At 59.4% G+C, this 13,828-nt stretch overlaps 1 protein-coding gene across 2 annotated transcripts; it reads left to right on the forward strand.

The window, feature by feature from the left end:
- Window positions 1–3,793: 3,793 nt before the first annotated feature.
- HAS1 (hyaluronan synthase 1) lies at window positions 3,794–12,991 on the forward strand. 2 transcript variants are annotated; one of them, XM_051836595.3, is made up of 5 exons: window positions 3,794–4,070; window positions 8,595–9,299; window positions 10,657–10,882; window positions 11,245–11,377; window positions 12,056–12,991. In XM_051836595.3, exons 1-5 carry the CDS (start codon window positions 4,062–4,064, stop codon window positions 12,729–12,731), a joined length of 1,749 nt encoding a protein of 582 aa, XP_051692555.2. In that variant the 5' UTR covers window positions 3,794–4,061; the 3' UTR covers window positions 12,732–12,991. The 2 variants fall into 2 exon arrangements, with proteins under 2 accessions (XP_051692555.2, XP_089175485.1); XM_089319359.1 differs by lacking the exon at window positions 3,794–4,070 and having other exon boundaries at window positions 8,898–9,208.
- The last annotated feature ends 837 nt before the right edge of the window (window positions 12,992–13,828 follow it).

Here is a 13,828-nt window from a genome sequence, read left to right on the forward strand (position 1 = left end):
AAGGGGTGAGCCAGTAGGTCGAAGGTCTCTCTCTCTCTTTCAAATAAGTAAATAAACCTTTAAAAATAAATAAGCCCCCCCTCCTCCCACCTTATACTCCCACCTCCTCGCTTCCCCCACATCCTGAACTTTCTGGACTGACCACATTTCTGGCCTTGGTTGCCTTGCGACCACGGCTAACTCCTCATTTGTCAGGATCACCTCCTCCACGAAGCCCTCCCTGACTCCCCGACTGGGTTGTGCATTCCATACTTGCATGTGGCTCCTTGTTTACACAGCTGTCTCCTCCACCAGATTGGCACCCCCCTCAAGGGCAGGGCCCAGGGCTGAGTCATCTCTGGGTGCCGGGCATCGTCTGGCCAGGAGCCCCACCCGTCCGAGCTCAGGAGATGGCCTCGCCGTGCCTTATCTCCCCTGCCCTTTGCTCCTCTGCCCTGGACCCTGTGAACCACACCCGGAGTCTCCCGGGTGGTCTCGGGAGGCCACTGTGGGCCAGGTATCGCCCAAGTGGAGGGCTCTGTGAGAGGGGGCTGCCGCCCGCGGGGGTGCGCTGACTTCCTCTGTCCTTGTTCTGCAATCCTTGTCTTGTCTGGGCTGCTCCAGCCTGGGCCATCTCTTCCTGCAAGGAATTTTGGGATATTGGACTCCTGGGTCTGGGGGAGGAGGCACTGGGGGCCTGGACCCTGTGCCTGAGAGAGGAGGTGCTGAGACCTGAACTCCTGGGTCTGAGGGAGGAGGCAATGGGGGCTGGACAGCTGAGTCTGATGGAAGAGCCACTGGGGGCCTGGACCCTCTGTCAGAGAGGAGGGGCTGAGACCTGGACTCCTGGGTCTGGGGGAGGAGGCACTGGGGGCTGGACAGCTGAGTCTGATGGAAAAGCCACTGGGGGCCTGGACCTTGTGTCAGAGAGGAGGGGCTGAGACCTGGACTCCTGGGTCTAAGGGAGGAGGCACTGGGGGCCTGGACAGCTGAGTCTGATGGAAAAGCCACTGGGGGCCTGGACCTTGTGTCAGAGAGGAGGGGCTGAGACCTGGACTCCTGGGTCTAAGGGAGGAGGCACTGGGGGCTGGACAGCTGAGTCTGATGGAAGAGCCACTGGGGGCCTGGACCCTCTGTCAGAGAGGAGGGGCTGAGACCTGGACTCCTGGGTCTAAGGGAGGAGGCAATGGGGGCTGGACAGCTGAGTCTGATGGAAGAGCCACTGGGGGCCTGGACCCTCTGTCAGAGAGGAGGGGCTGAGACCTGGACTCCTGGGTCTAAGGGAGGAGGCACTGGGGGCTGGACAGCTGAGTCTGATGGAAGAGCCACTGGGGGCCTGGACATTGTGTCAGAGAGGAGGGGCTGAGACCTGAACTCCTGGGTCTAAGGGAGGAGGCAATGGGGGCTGGACAGCTGAGTCTGATGGAAGAGCCACTGGGGGCCTGGACCCTCTGTCAGAGAGGAGGGGCTGAGACCTGGACTCCTGGGTCTGGGGGAGGAGGCACTGGGGGCCTGGACGTTGTGTCAGAGAGGAGGGGCTGAGACCTGGACTCCTGGGTCTAAGGGAGGAGGCAATGGGGGCTGGACAGCTGAGTCTGATGGAAGAGCCACTGGGGGCCTGGACCCTCTGTCAGAGAGGAGGGGCTGAGACCTGGACTCCTGGGTCTGGGGGAGGAGGTACTGGGGCCCTGGACCCTGTGTCAGAGAGGAGGGGCTGAGACCTGGACTCCTGGGTCTGGGGGAGGAGGCACTGGGGGCTGGACAGCTGAGTCTGATGGAAGAGCCACTGGGGGCCTGGACCCTGTGTCAGAGAGGAGGGGCTGAGACCTGGACTCCTGGGTCTGGGGGAGGAGGCACTGGGGGCCTGGACCCTCTGTCAGAGAGGAGGGGCTGAGACCTGGACTCCTGGGTCTGGGGGAGGAGGTACTGGGGCCCTGGACCCTGTGTCAGAGAGGAGGGGCTGAGACCTGGACTCCTGGGTCTGAGGGAGGAGGCAATGGGGGCCTGGACCCTCTGTCAGAGAGGAGGGGCTGAGACCTGGACTCCTGGGTCTGGGGGAGGAGGTACTGGGGCCCTGGACCCTGTGTCAGAGAGGAGGGGCTGAGACCTGGACTCCTGGGTCTGAGGGAGGAGGCAATGGGGGCTGGACAGCTGAGTCTGATGGAAGAGGCACTGGAGCACCTGGGCTCATGGGTTTGTGGGCGAAGGGGCGGAAGGCCAGGTCTCCCAGATTTGAGGAAGGAGAATGCTGGGGGTCTGGCCTTGGGGGTCTAAGGGAGGAGGCGTTGGAGGCCTGGGCCCCTGGGTCTGAGGGAGGGGGCTGAGAGCCTGGAGTTTACCGTCTTGGTCCCTCCTTCACACTCTGGTTTTAGAAACATCTGGTTTTATACAGCTGCTCCACCCAGGCAGGGTGAGGGCGTGGGGCTGGGCAGCCCAATGCCCAGCTCGTGGGCGGGGCCTGGGGTGCTCCCTCCTCCTGTCCTGGGCTCGCCTCTCCAAGGAGGATTCCCCCCAGCCTGACGCAGCAGACACCAGGGCGGCCAGGGCTCCGGCCTCTGCGTCAGACACCCAGGCCCCTCCTGCAACGGTGGGTGGCAGCGCCTGGCTCTGCTCAGCCTTTTACCTGACAGCTGGGCAGAGGCTGAGCCTGGAGCTGCCCCCCCACCCACCCGGGGGGAGGGAACCCGGAATGTGAGGACTTGGCTTCTGGCCGGGGGGGGGGGGGGGACAGCCCCAGGGCAGGTCAGGAGACATAGGAAGGCTGAGACAGAAAAACAGAGAGAAACGGGAGGGGAGGGATGGAGAAAGGCAAAGAGATAGTGCCCAGGGGACGGACAGACAGGACACACAGAGACAGACAGGCAAACAGACAGGTGCAAATACAAATACAAAGGGTAAGGAAGTCAGGAGTGCCAAGGGGCAGGCGTCTGGAGAGACAGACGCACATCCAGAGAGAAGCAGGTAGCGGGGGGGTGGGGGTTAGGGAGGGAGAGAGAGGAATGGAGGAGATCAGTCGCACATTCAGTTCGCAGACATGGAGAAAGACGCCATCAGACAATGAGATTTCTTAAAATCAAGGCAAGAGGAACTTGGTCTTTATCACAGCTCTGATCCTGAGGGGCTGGGGGCCCAGACATGCCAGCCCCTCCCCCTGGCCTCTCCCATCTCTTGGGCCTCAGTTTCCCCCACGGGCGGCCCACATCCGTCTGAGTTCACCCCCAGTCCTCAGGGAGAAAACCTCGGCTCCAGGCCTCTGTGCAGAGTGTGGCAGGTGCACACACACACACGCACACGCAGACCCGCGTCACTAGGGCACGGAACTGACACAGACATTCACTCAGGGCTCTGCTTCCAGGCAGCCGTGCCTCACACGCCAGCAAACGCACAGTCACACCCTCAGGCACGCACATGTGTGCTTTTCACTCCATTTGCCAGGGGCTGAGACACATCCCCAGGGGGACCCAACCCAGAGGCAGATCCTGGGGACAGGAGGGGTGCAGCTGTGGGGAGGAGTTGGGCTGGGGACGGGGAAAGGAAGAAGGGGGAGGAGAGCTGAGGATGGGAGAGAGAGGGAGCTGGGGGGGGGGGTGGAGAGAGGAATGCAGAAATTGGAAGAAACAGAGAGGGCAGGGAGAGGCGATGGAGAGGGAGAGAGAAGGCGGAATTCAGAGGAAGGAGAAGGAGGAGTGGGGGGAATACAGAGCCGGGGGTGGGGTGAGAGAGCGAGCAGGGGAACTTCCCAGAGCAGGGGGGCTGGAGGAGGAAGGGGGAGGACAGGCCAGGGGGGGCAGGGGAGAAGGAGAAGCCAGGATTGGGAGCAGCAGCAAGGCAGACCGAGCACTGGGAAGGGAGTCTGTCTGGTGAGGGGGTGGGAGGAATGGCGGGAAGTGGGTGGAGCTGCCTGGCTCCGCTGTGACCTCAGAGCCCCTGGCCCAGCTTAGCCTGACATCAGCCCCTGCTCCCACACCCGCCTGCGCTTGGTCTTCAAATGCCCCCCCTCTGGCTCTCTGGCCACAGAGAGACTGGGAGAGCACGCCGGAGAGGAGAGGAGAGGAGAGGAGAGAGCAGCTGGACCTGCGGCGATGACACAGGTGCGTGTGTGCGAGGGAGCGAGTGATGGCTGCCACGTTGTGACCATGGGGGGATCCGTCAGAGTGTGAGTGTACCCCGGGTGTGCGGGCGAGTTTCCCCAGTGCACTCTTGTGCAGCGCCATGCGTGGGAGCTGTCCCATGGCCTGACATGTGACACAGACCTGTTTAGTACATGCTAACCTGTCTCTAGATCTGTGGGTGCTGGCGTTCCCTGGGAGAGGGAGAGACAGAGAGAAAAAGAGTGAGCAAGAGGGAGAGAGGGAGAGAGGAAGAGAGGGAGAGAGGAGAGCCGTCTGCCTGTGACATGGGAGTCCGGGTTTCTGTATTCAAGTGGATCTGAATGAAATCAGCTACTCTTGATCAATGAACGGGGCAATTTCCTGGCCTTCAATCTCGTCTTAGCTGATCGTTTTTTTCCCCTGAAACTTCTCCTTGTCTGAGCCTTGGTCTCAGCCCCACAGTGGGTGCTTGTCCCCACACGGGCACCTCTGTGCCGCCACTTCCTGCTGACAGGCGTGTGGCTGCCCGTTCGCCCCGGTGTGGCCCTTGGCAGGGGTCCCGGGATCGCTGTGTTGAGCCCAGGTGTGTGTGTCGTTGGGGGTTGTCCCATAGAGGGCGCTTCATTCTGCATGTCACCATGCATGAGCACATGTGTGTGTGGGGGTTCCACTCATGTGTTCATCCGTGTCTCTGGAATCATGACCCTCCGGGTCCCTGCCTGGCTCTCTGACCCCTGGTGTGAATTAGGCTATCCCGGGGAACATGGGAGGAGCCAGGTTTTGAGGCAAAGTAGTAAGGAAGGAAGATTCTAGAAGGAAAAATACTGAGGGTTACTATGGAGCCATTAAGTGTCTGTAAGAAGCAGAATGTGAGCCCCGATGTGGGGGCACTCCTGAAGGTCCGTGGAGAAATGGAATTAAAAGATGAGTGTGGTGCTGGGGGTTGGGCGGTACTGCTCAGACACCCACGTCCATACACTGTCTGCCCTCGGCTCCTGACCCCAGCTTCCCGCTGGCGCCGTCCCTGGGAGGCAGAGTGGAAGTTAAACTGTTTGGGTCCCTGCCACCCATGTGGGAGCCCTGGCTTGTGTTCCCGCCTCGCAGGCACCCTTGGCTGTTAGCAACACTTGGGAAGTGGCCCTGTGGCTGGGACCTCCACTGCTTAAAATAAAAATGCTAGGCCGGCACCTTGGCTCACTAGGCTAATCCTCCGCCTGTGGCGGCAGCACCCTGGGTTCTAGTCCTGGTTGGGGCGCCGGGTTCTGTCCCAGTTGCTCCTCTTCCAGTCCAGCTCTCTGCTGTGGCCCGGGAAGGCAGTGGAGGATGGCCCAAGTGCTTGGGTCCTGCACCCGCATGGGAGACCAGGAGGAGGCGCCTGGCTCCTGGGTTTGGATTGGCATAGCGCACCGGCCATAGCGGCCATTTGGGAGGTAAACCAACGGAAGGAAGACCTTTCTGTTCTCTCTCTCAGTAACTCTGCCTTTCAAAAAAATAAACAAATAAAAATAAAAAAATAAAAATGCTAAAACATAGATTTACAATAATGAAAAATTCTTTAAAATGTGTTTTTTAAAAAGCCCTTTATTTTGGTGCAAAAAATTGAAATCCATGCATAGTTTTTTCATAACTCACATTTAAATGAGCTTTTTGAGAATCACTTCCTATGACTGCAAATTTTCTCGTAGTCATACATGTTGTCATGTAGCATCAGCCATAAACATGTATAAATCAATATTTATTTATTTATTTATTTAAAGACAGAGTTACAGAGAGGCAGAGGCAGAACCAGACAGATAGAAGTCTTCCATCCACTGGTTCACTCCCCGGATGGCCACAATGGCCAGAGCTGCGCCGATCCGAAGCCAGGAGCCAGGAGCTTCTTCCAGGTCTCCCACATGGGTGCAGGGACCCAAGGACTTGGGCCATCTTCCACTGCTATCCCAGGCCACAGCAGAGAGCTGGATTGGAAGTGGAGCAGCTGGGACTAGAACCAGCGTCCATATATAGCTGGCACTGCAGGTGGCAGCTTTACCCCCTGTGCCACAGCGCCAATCCCAGGGCACTAAAATTTTATTTTCATCTACCACGAAAAATTAGTCCTCTTATGATTTTTAAATTTTAAAATGTATTTATTTTTACTAATTTTAAAGGCAGAGAGACAAAGCCAGGCACACAGAGAGAGAGAGTCTCCGTGGTTCACCACCGCAAATGCCAACAACAACCAGGGCAGGGCCAGACTGAAGCCAGGAGCCTAGAACTCCTCTGGGTCGCCTGTGGGCAGCAGGGACCCAAGTATTGGAGCCACCACCCTGGATTCCCAGGACACACAGCAGCAGGAGGCTCGCATCAGGAGCAGAGACAGGAGTTGAGTCCACACACTCCCACGTGGGAGTGCTCCAGGCAGTGGCTTCCCCACTGCCCACTTTCTTTTGACTTAAAAGTTTGTAAAAACAGAAAGAAAAAAGAAAAGCAAAATCTAAGTTGGCAGGCTTTAGCAGTCCTTAGCATGCCAACCTGTGCTCTCAATTAAAAAAAAAAAAACTTCAATATATAATCAATACAAAGTGACTAATGGGATATGTTACTTGCTTTTCCTAATTCACACTTTTCCTAATTCACACATTTCCTAATTCACACTTATTTATCACACATCTTGGTCCACTGTGACATCTTCATTGGGAATATTTGATCTGGATTTAGATTTAGTAAAATTGTAGTTGAAAAAGCATCATGTGTGTGCAACTTGTTGCAAACTCCAATAGCTGAATGGGGCACCAGTTTCTAAATTCAGATTACTAGGAACAGGGACTTGGCACAGGGGCTAAGACTCGGCTCAGGAAGCCCACATCCCCGGCTGAGTGCTGGGGGGGAGGGGGTGGAGGGTCCTGACTCCTCTTCTGACTCCAGCTTCCTGCTACTGCCTATGCTGGGAGGCAGCACAGATGTCTCCAGTCGTCTCAGCCCCTGTCATCCACACGGGAGACCCCGATGGAGTTTGGGGCTCCTGGCTTTGACCTGTCCCAGCCCAGCTGTTGCAGGCATTTGGGGAGTGAACCAGTGGATGGAAGACAGCTCTCTGTCTGTCTCTCAACTGAAATTAACAATAAAAAAAATTTAAATGAGTTAAAATCAAAGTTTGTTAAGGGTTTATTTATTTGACAGGCAGAGTTAGACAGTGAGAGAGAGAGAGAGAGAGAAAGGTCTTCCTTCCATTGGTTCACGCCCCAAATGGCCGCTATGGCTGGAGCTACGGCGATCCGAAGCCAGGAGCCAGGTGCTTCTTCCTGGTCTCCCATGCGGGTGCAGGCACCCAAGCACTTGGGCCATCCTCCACTGCCTTCCGGGGCCACAGCAGAGAGCTGGACTGGAAAAGGAGCAACCAGGACTAGAACCCGGTGCCCAAATGGGATGCCGGCACCGCAGGTGGAGAATTAACCAAGTGAGCCATGGCGCTGGCCCCCAAATCAAAGTTTTTTTTAAAATCAGTTGCTCAGTAATTTCGGGCTGCGTAGCCACATGTGGGTGATGCCAGCCTTGGACATCAAAGGTCCACATCTGAGTGACTGCTTCACCCTACAAAACACCCAGGAGGCAGGAACTGGTGGCACAGGGGGCAGCTCAGCTAGCAGGGGGCAGGAGGGCCGGGAGCCCTAATTCCCGTAGGGGTACCTCGGGGCACCAGCTTCCTCATCTGCACCTGGAGATGGGAACAGTGCCTTCCTCACAGGGTGGCGTCTGGCAGGTGAACGGTGCTAACCACCCACTGGACAGATGAAAACCGCAAGGCACCCTTCCCCTCCCACCCAGGGTCCTTCCAGCAACACAGAGTGGGCACCTGGCCCTGCTGGAGGCAGGGTAGTGGAGAGGGTGAACCAGGCCAGGCCTCTGGGGAGTCAGAGAGGGGCCTCCTCCGCCCGGGAGCCGCTCTTCCTGAGCCAGCCACACCTCCTGTCTCACCTCCTCCCTGAGGGACAAAGTCCGTTATCTAAGGCTGCGGTTCAGCGGCTGGACGCAAGGTCCAAATCTGGGTTCCGGGTGGGACCTGAGCAGCTTGCGGCCTCTCTGTGTGACTCAGTTGTCCCACCTGTAAAATGGGGGTAATAATAATAATCCAAGTCCCTCCTTCCTAGATGCTGCCAGGTTAAAACGAGTTCATATAAAAGGCTTGGGACAGAGCCCGGGCCAAGTTCCTCAGCTGCTGTTTGTCAGATCAACCCTTATTCTGTGCGCCACCGAGGAGCAGGGTGGGAACCCCTTGCTGATTAACCCGTGATGCTCCGTTGTGGGTGAATTTTGCGCATGTTAAGAGGTGTCCAAAATGCGGGGAAAGTCGTTTGCATGAGACGGGATAAGATCAGCCATGGAACGCAGCTCCCTGCCACTATTAGAGGCGAATCTAGCAATGAAACCAACGTTTGTCCCGAAAAGAGACGTTACTGAGCGGCGGCCGGGTGGGGGAACCCAGGAGGTCTTCTCGGAAGAGGCGCTCAGAACTCCCCCTCCCTTCTCTGTGCCCCCCTGCAGGACGCACCCAAGCCCATCCCTGCAGTGCGCCGTTGCTCCGGCCTGGCCCGGCGGGTGCTGACCGTGGCCTTCGCTCTCCTCATCCTGGGGCTCATGACCTGGGCCTACGCGGCCGGCGTGCCGCTGGCCTCCGATCGCCACGGGCTCCTGGCCTTCGGCCTCTACGGGGCCTTCCTGTCGGCGCACCTGGTGGCGCAGAGCCTCTTCGCATACCTGGAGCATCGGCGTGTGGCGGCGGCGGCGCGGCGCGCGGCGGCGCGGGGGCCCCCGGACGCAGCCACGGCCCGCAGCGTGGCGCTGACCATCTCGGCGTACCAGGAGGACCCCGCGTACCTGCGCCAGTGCCTGGTGTCGGCCCGCGCGCTGCTGTACCCACGCGCGCGGCTGCGCGTGCTCATGGTGGTGGACGGCAACCGTGCCGAGGACCTCTACATGGTCGACATGTTCCGGGAAGTCTTCGCCGATGAGGACCCCGCCACCTACGTGTGGGACGGCAACTACCACCAGCCCTGGGAGCCTGCAGCCGCGGGCGCGCTGGGCGCCGGCGCCTACCGGGAGGTGGAGGCGGAGGACCCCGGGCGGCTGGCGGTGGAGGCGCTGGTGAGGACGCGCAGGTGCGTGTGCGTGGCGCAGCGCTGGGGCGGCAAACGCGAGGTCATGTACACGGCCTTCAAGGCCCTGGGCGACTCGGTGGACTACGTGCAGGTGAGTGTATTTCTTTCCCGCCCTCGTTCTTGCGCGCACGCGGCGATTGGCCGTGCACCCGGTAGAGGGCAGTCGCTCGTGCGCCCCAGGTAGAGCCGGGTCTCCCTTGTCCGCCCGTCCGCTGTCATCTTTCCGTTCATTCCATAGGGAGAGTCACTGGTTCACGCGTTCCGCCATCCACTGGCTCATTCCCCTTTCTGTCCTCTCTGCTTCCCTTCGCCGGTTCACCCGCCCATCCACCCACTCACCCAGCCGCGCAGTGCCTCATGTATCCGCTGGGGCAGAGCTGTGTCCCTTCCCTCTCTCCTCCCTCTCTCCCGTCTTGGCTTCCATCTTCGGCTCATCCGCGTCCCACCTTTCCAGAATAGAGTTTCTTTTATTCCGTTAGTCACTCATTCACCCGCTGGGAGTTGAGATTCATTTAGTTACAAGTGACGTTAGTTTTCTGTAGCTGCATAGCAAATGGCCACACCCTTGGCAGTTTTGAAACAAAACTCACCGATCTCACAGTTTGCCAGTGTCTTGGGGGCCCTCTGATAAGTGTATTCCCAAGCTGTGTCTTCCTCTTGCAAACCCGTTCATTGTTTTAAAAAGATTATTTAACCTGAAAGGCAGAGCTATGGAGACAGAGGGGTTTTCCATCTTCTGCTTCACTCCCCAGAGGGCTGCAACAGCCAGGGCTGGGCCAGACGGAAGCCAGGGGCTTCTTCTGGGTCTTCCACGTGGGTGCAGGGGCCCAAACACTTGGGCCATCTTCCCCTGCTTTCCCAGGAGCATGAGCAGGGAGCTGGATTGGAAGTGGAGCAGGTGGGGCTTGAACCTGAGCCCTTATGGGAGGCCGGCGCTGCAGGCGATGGTTCATCCTGCTGCCCACAGCGCCAGTCTCCCGCACAGTTTACTTTCTGCAGCCACTGAACTTGTGCCAAGGCTAGCAAGAGGAGCATGTGTGTCCTCTTTGCAAGGGCTTGTGGGATTGGGTGAGGCCTGCCCAGGACGACCTCTGAGCAACTTAGAGCCAACAGATCGGGGGCTTTAACAGCACTGCAAAACACCTGCACCGTGTCCACCTGGGGCAGTGCAACTGCTGTGGCCGCAGCCGGTCAAACTCGCCACATTCTCTGGGTTAGAATCGAGTGACAGGTCTCACCCACACACCGTAGGAAGGTATTAAAGGAGGGCAGGGGTCTTAGACCCCATCTGAAAATGTCATCAGACCTTGAAAGTGACTTCAGAAATTCCAAACGACGTCCTGGTTGGCTGCTCTCATCCCCCCACCAGCGCCCCACCCCCAGGCGTCTCCCCTGAGTGTGTGTGTGGGGGGGGGTCTGGCCTGACCTCGGCCCCTTCCAACTCCCAGGTGTGTGACTCGGACACTCGGCTGGACCCCATGGCTCTGCTGGAGCTGGTGCGTGTGCTGGACGAGGACCCCCGGGTAGGGGCTGTCGGGGGAGATGTGCGTATCCTTAACCCCCTGGACTCCTGGGTCAGCTTCCTGAGCAGCCTGCGGTACTGGGTGGCCTTCAACGTGGAGCGGGCTTGTCAGAGCTATTTCCACTGTGTATCCTGCATCAGCGGGCCCCTGGGTGAGCAGGCCGGGGAGCTGGAGGGGTGGAGGCCGTGGGGGGAAGAGGCTGGGGTAAGGGTGGAGGGTGGTGGGATGTGGATGTGGCTTGAGGCTGGGGTAGGATGGGGCCAGGGTCGGGGCTGGAGCTGGGTTTGGGGATGGGGCTGAAAATAGATAGGAGCTCAGGAGGTGAAATTGGGGTGGCCTGGCGGTCACAGTGGGTGTGGCTCAGGGACAGTCAAGGTGGGATGGGGTTGGGGTTGAGGACGCCCTGGGGCTGAGATCCGGATTGCGATGATTGAGGACGGAGTAGGGGCTGGCGCTGGGGACCTTGTGGGTGGCAGCTGAGGCTGATGGCCCTGCACTGCCGTCTGCACCTAGGCCTGTACCGGAACAACCTCCTGCAGCAGTTCCTCGAGGCTTGGTACAACCAGAAGTTCCTGGGCACCCACTGCACTTTTGGGGACGACCGGCACCTCACCAATCGCATGCTCAGCATGGGCTATGCTACCAAGTAAGCTCAAGGGGTCGGGGCCGGGGCCAGGGTCAGGGGTCAGGGGCCAGTGGTCAGGGGTCAGGCACCAGGGTGTGTGTGAGAGAAAGAGGTCTCCAAATTCAAAAGAAATCACAGGACAATGGGCCGTACCAAGTGAGACCTTATAGGACTTGAGCGAAGGGGTGACACGGGACACCCCCCCCACCCCGTCCCCGGCAGCTGTTCTGAACACAGACCACAGGAGGCGAGGGGAGAGGATGCCCAGTCACTCAGGAAGGAGGCTGGACACTGCCAAGTAGTGTCTTCGGGGAGAGGACACTCTGACCGCTGGCCAGATGGCTTTGCACAAAGGGGGTGCTGGAAATCGCACGGGATTGATTAGTGATGTCTGCCACAGCCCCAGCAAGGGCACCAATGGTCCCAGCCAGGAACTAGGCTAGGTCCTGTGTCTCAATGCAGAGTGTTACTAATACGTTAGCGCTAGCATTAGTAATGGCGTGGACGACCACAGCCCCCTGAGTAATGACCCTGGGCGTGAGTCACCGTGCAAAGAGCTGGCAGCTAGCACCACCGCGCAAGGAGTGCACGCTGGTCCTCGGCGACTGGCGCTTCCCTGTCCTGGGCGTCCCCCAGCGCGCTGCGGGGTCCCCGCCGCCATGCACACCGCCCCCCTCTCCGTCTCGCCCCCGTGCGCAGGTACACGTCGCGGTCCCGCTGCTACTCGGAGACGCCCTCTTCTTTCCTGCGCTGGCTGAGCCAGCAGACGCGCTGGTCCAAGTCCTACTTCCGCGAGTGGCTGTACAACGCGCTCTGGTGGCACCGGCACCACGCCTGGATGACCTACGAGGCGGTGGTCTCGGGCCTCTTCCCCTTCTTCGTGGCGGCCACCGTGCTGCGGCTCTTCTACGCCGGCCGCCCCTGGGCGCTGCTCTGGGTGCTGCTGTGCGTGCAGGGCGTGGCGCTGGCCAAGGCGGCCTTCGCGGCCTGGCTGCGCGGCTGCGTGCGCATGGTGCTGCTCTCGCTCTACGCGCCCCTCTACATGGGCGGCCTCCTGCCCGCCAAGTTCCTGGCGCTGCTCACCATGAACCAGAGCGGCTGGGGCACGTCGGGCCGCCGCCAGCTGGCCGCCAACTACCTGCCGCTGCTGCCGCTGGCGCTCTGGGCGCTGCTGCTACTCGGCGGCCTGGCGCGCAGCGTAGCGCACGAGGCCGCGGCCGACTGGAGCGCGCCCTCGCGGGCGGCCGAGGCGCGCCACCTCGCGGCCGGCGCCGGCGCCTACGTGGCCTACTGGGTGATGATGCTGACCCTCTACTGGGTGGGCGTGCGCAGGCTGTGCAGGCGGCGGTCGGGGGGCTACCGCGTGCAGGTGTGAGGCCCGCCGAGCAGCCGGGCGGGGATTCTCTGGACCTCATTCCCACCCCCCAACCCTCTGTGAAGTCAGGGGGGTGGGCGGTGACACCAGACTCCGCAGGCTGGACTGAGCTGGGGCTGGGACTTCTGGGTATTTATTGATCAGGTGTGTAGGGGCAGGGGGAGGGGGAAGGGCCTCGCTCTCTCCCCGGTCTTATTTGATCTCTTCTTTGTACTGTGTGTTTAGGACATTAATAAAGAATTTTATTTATTTTCTGCCAAGCCCTCCTTGTCCCCGACTTTTTTTTTTTTTTTTAGAACTGAGGTGGTATCATTGAGAACTGGAGACTTGGGGCTCAGTCTCGGGTGCTGGCTGCTGGGACCTGGACAGGGGACAGGGGTTACCTTTTTGGAAAACAGAGACACTGATGCCATGGGTGCAGGCCCCCTTACGAGGGTTACTCATTCAGACACCAAGAGGCACCTGCTCTCTGGGTGGCCCTGGGGACCCTGCTGTCCCCCGGCTCCATCCACTGGGGCACCCTCCAAGGGAGTGGGCTCCGGCCTTCCCTCAAACACTCACTCCTAGCTAGCTTCCTCTCTCGCTGAGAAAATGAGTTTCCCCAAGCCCATCTTCCCACTCGCTTGCCTCTGTGCCCACACACACCACTGCCACGTCCTGTTCCCAGACTGAGCCGTCTGTACTGCTTGCCAGGGCCAGCCTGTCCCCCAGGGCACCAGCCCCATGGCCTTTAGGCCATGCAGAGACGTCACCAGGCAGTTCTTCCCCCAGTCCTCCGTCAATGCTTCTCGCCCATGGGCACCCAAACGTGCTGCTGCTCTCCCACCTCTGTGACTGTATCCCCCGGGGCCACTTCTCTTCCTACTCACAGCAAGGCTCCCTGAGAACTGTGTGTCCATGTTCTCTGCCACTCAAAGTGCTCAGCTAAATGGTTCTCAGGAAGGCCGGAGATTCGTGCAGCCATATCTCCATCATCTTGGGGCTTCCAGCACCCCCAGAAAGGAATTCCCTACCCACCGATGGGCACTCCTCATCCTGACATTTCTCCAGAACCTAGGCAGCCACGTACCTGCTGTCTCTCTAGCTTTACCGATGGC

Source organism: Oryctolagus cuniculus, chromosome 18 (assembly GCF_051225735.1).
Source record: "Oryctolagus cuniculus isolate XC-2025 breed Fujian yellow rabbit chromosome 18, ASM5122573v1, whole genome shotgun sequence".
NCBI lineage: Eukaryota > Metazoa > Chordata > Mammalia > Lagomorpha > Leporidae > Oryctolagus > Oryctolagus cuniculus.

Bases quoted from the DNA above. Each gene is read 5' to 3' on its own strand.
- HAS1 (XM_051836595.3), top strand. The intron at 9,300-10,656 runs GTGAGTGTATTT...TCCAACTCCCAG, and splicing joins ACTCGGTGGACTACGTGCAG to GTGTGTGACTCGGACACTCG. The intron at 11,378-12,055 runs GTAAGCTCAAGG...CCCCGTGCGCAG, and splicing joins AGCATGGGCTATGCTACCAA to GTACACGTCGCGGTCCCGCT.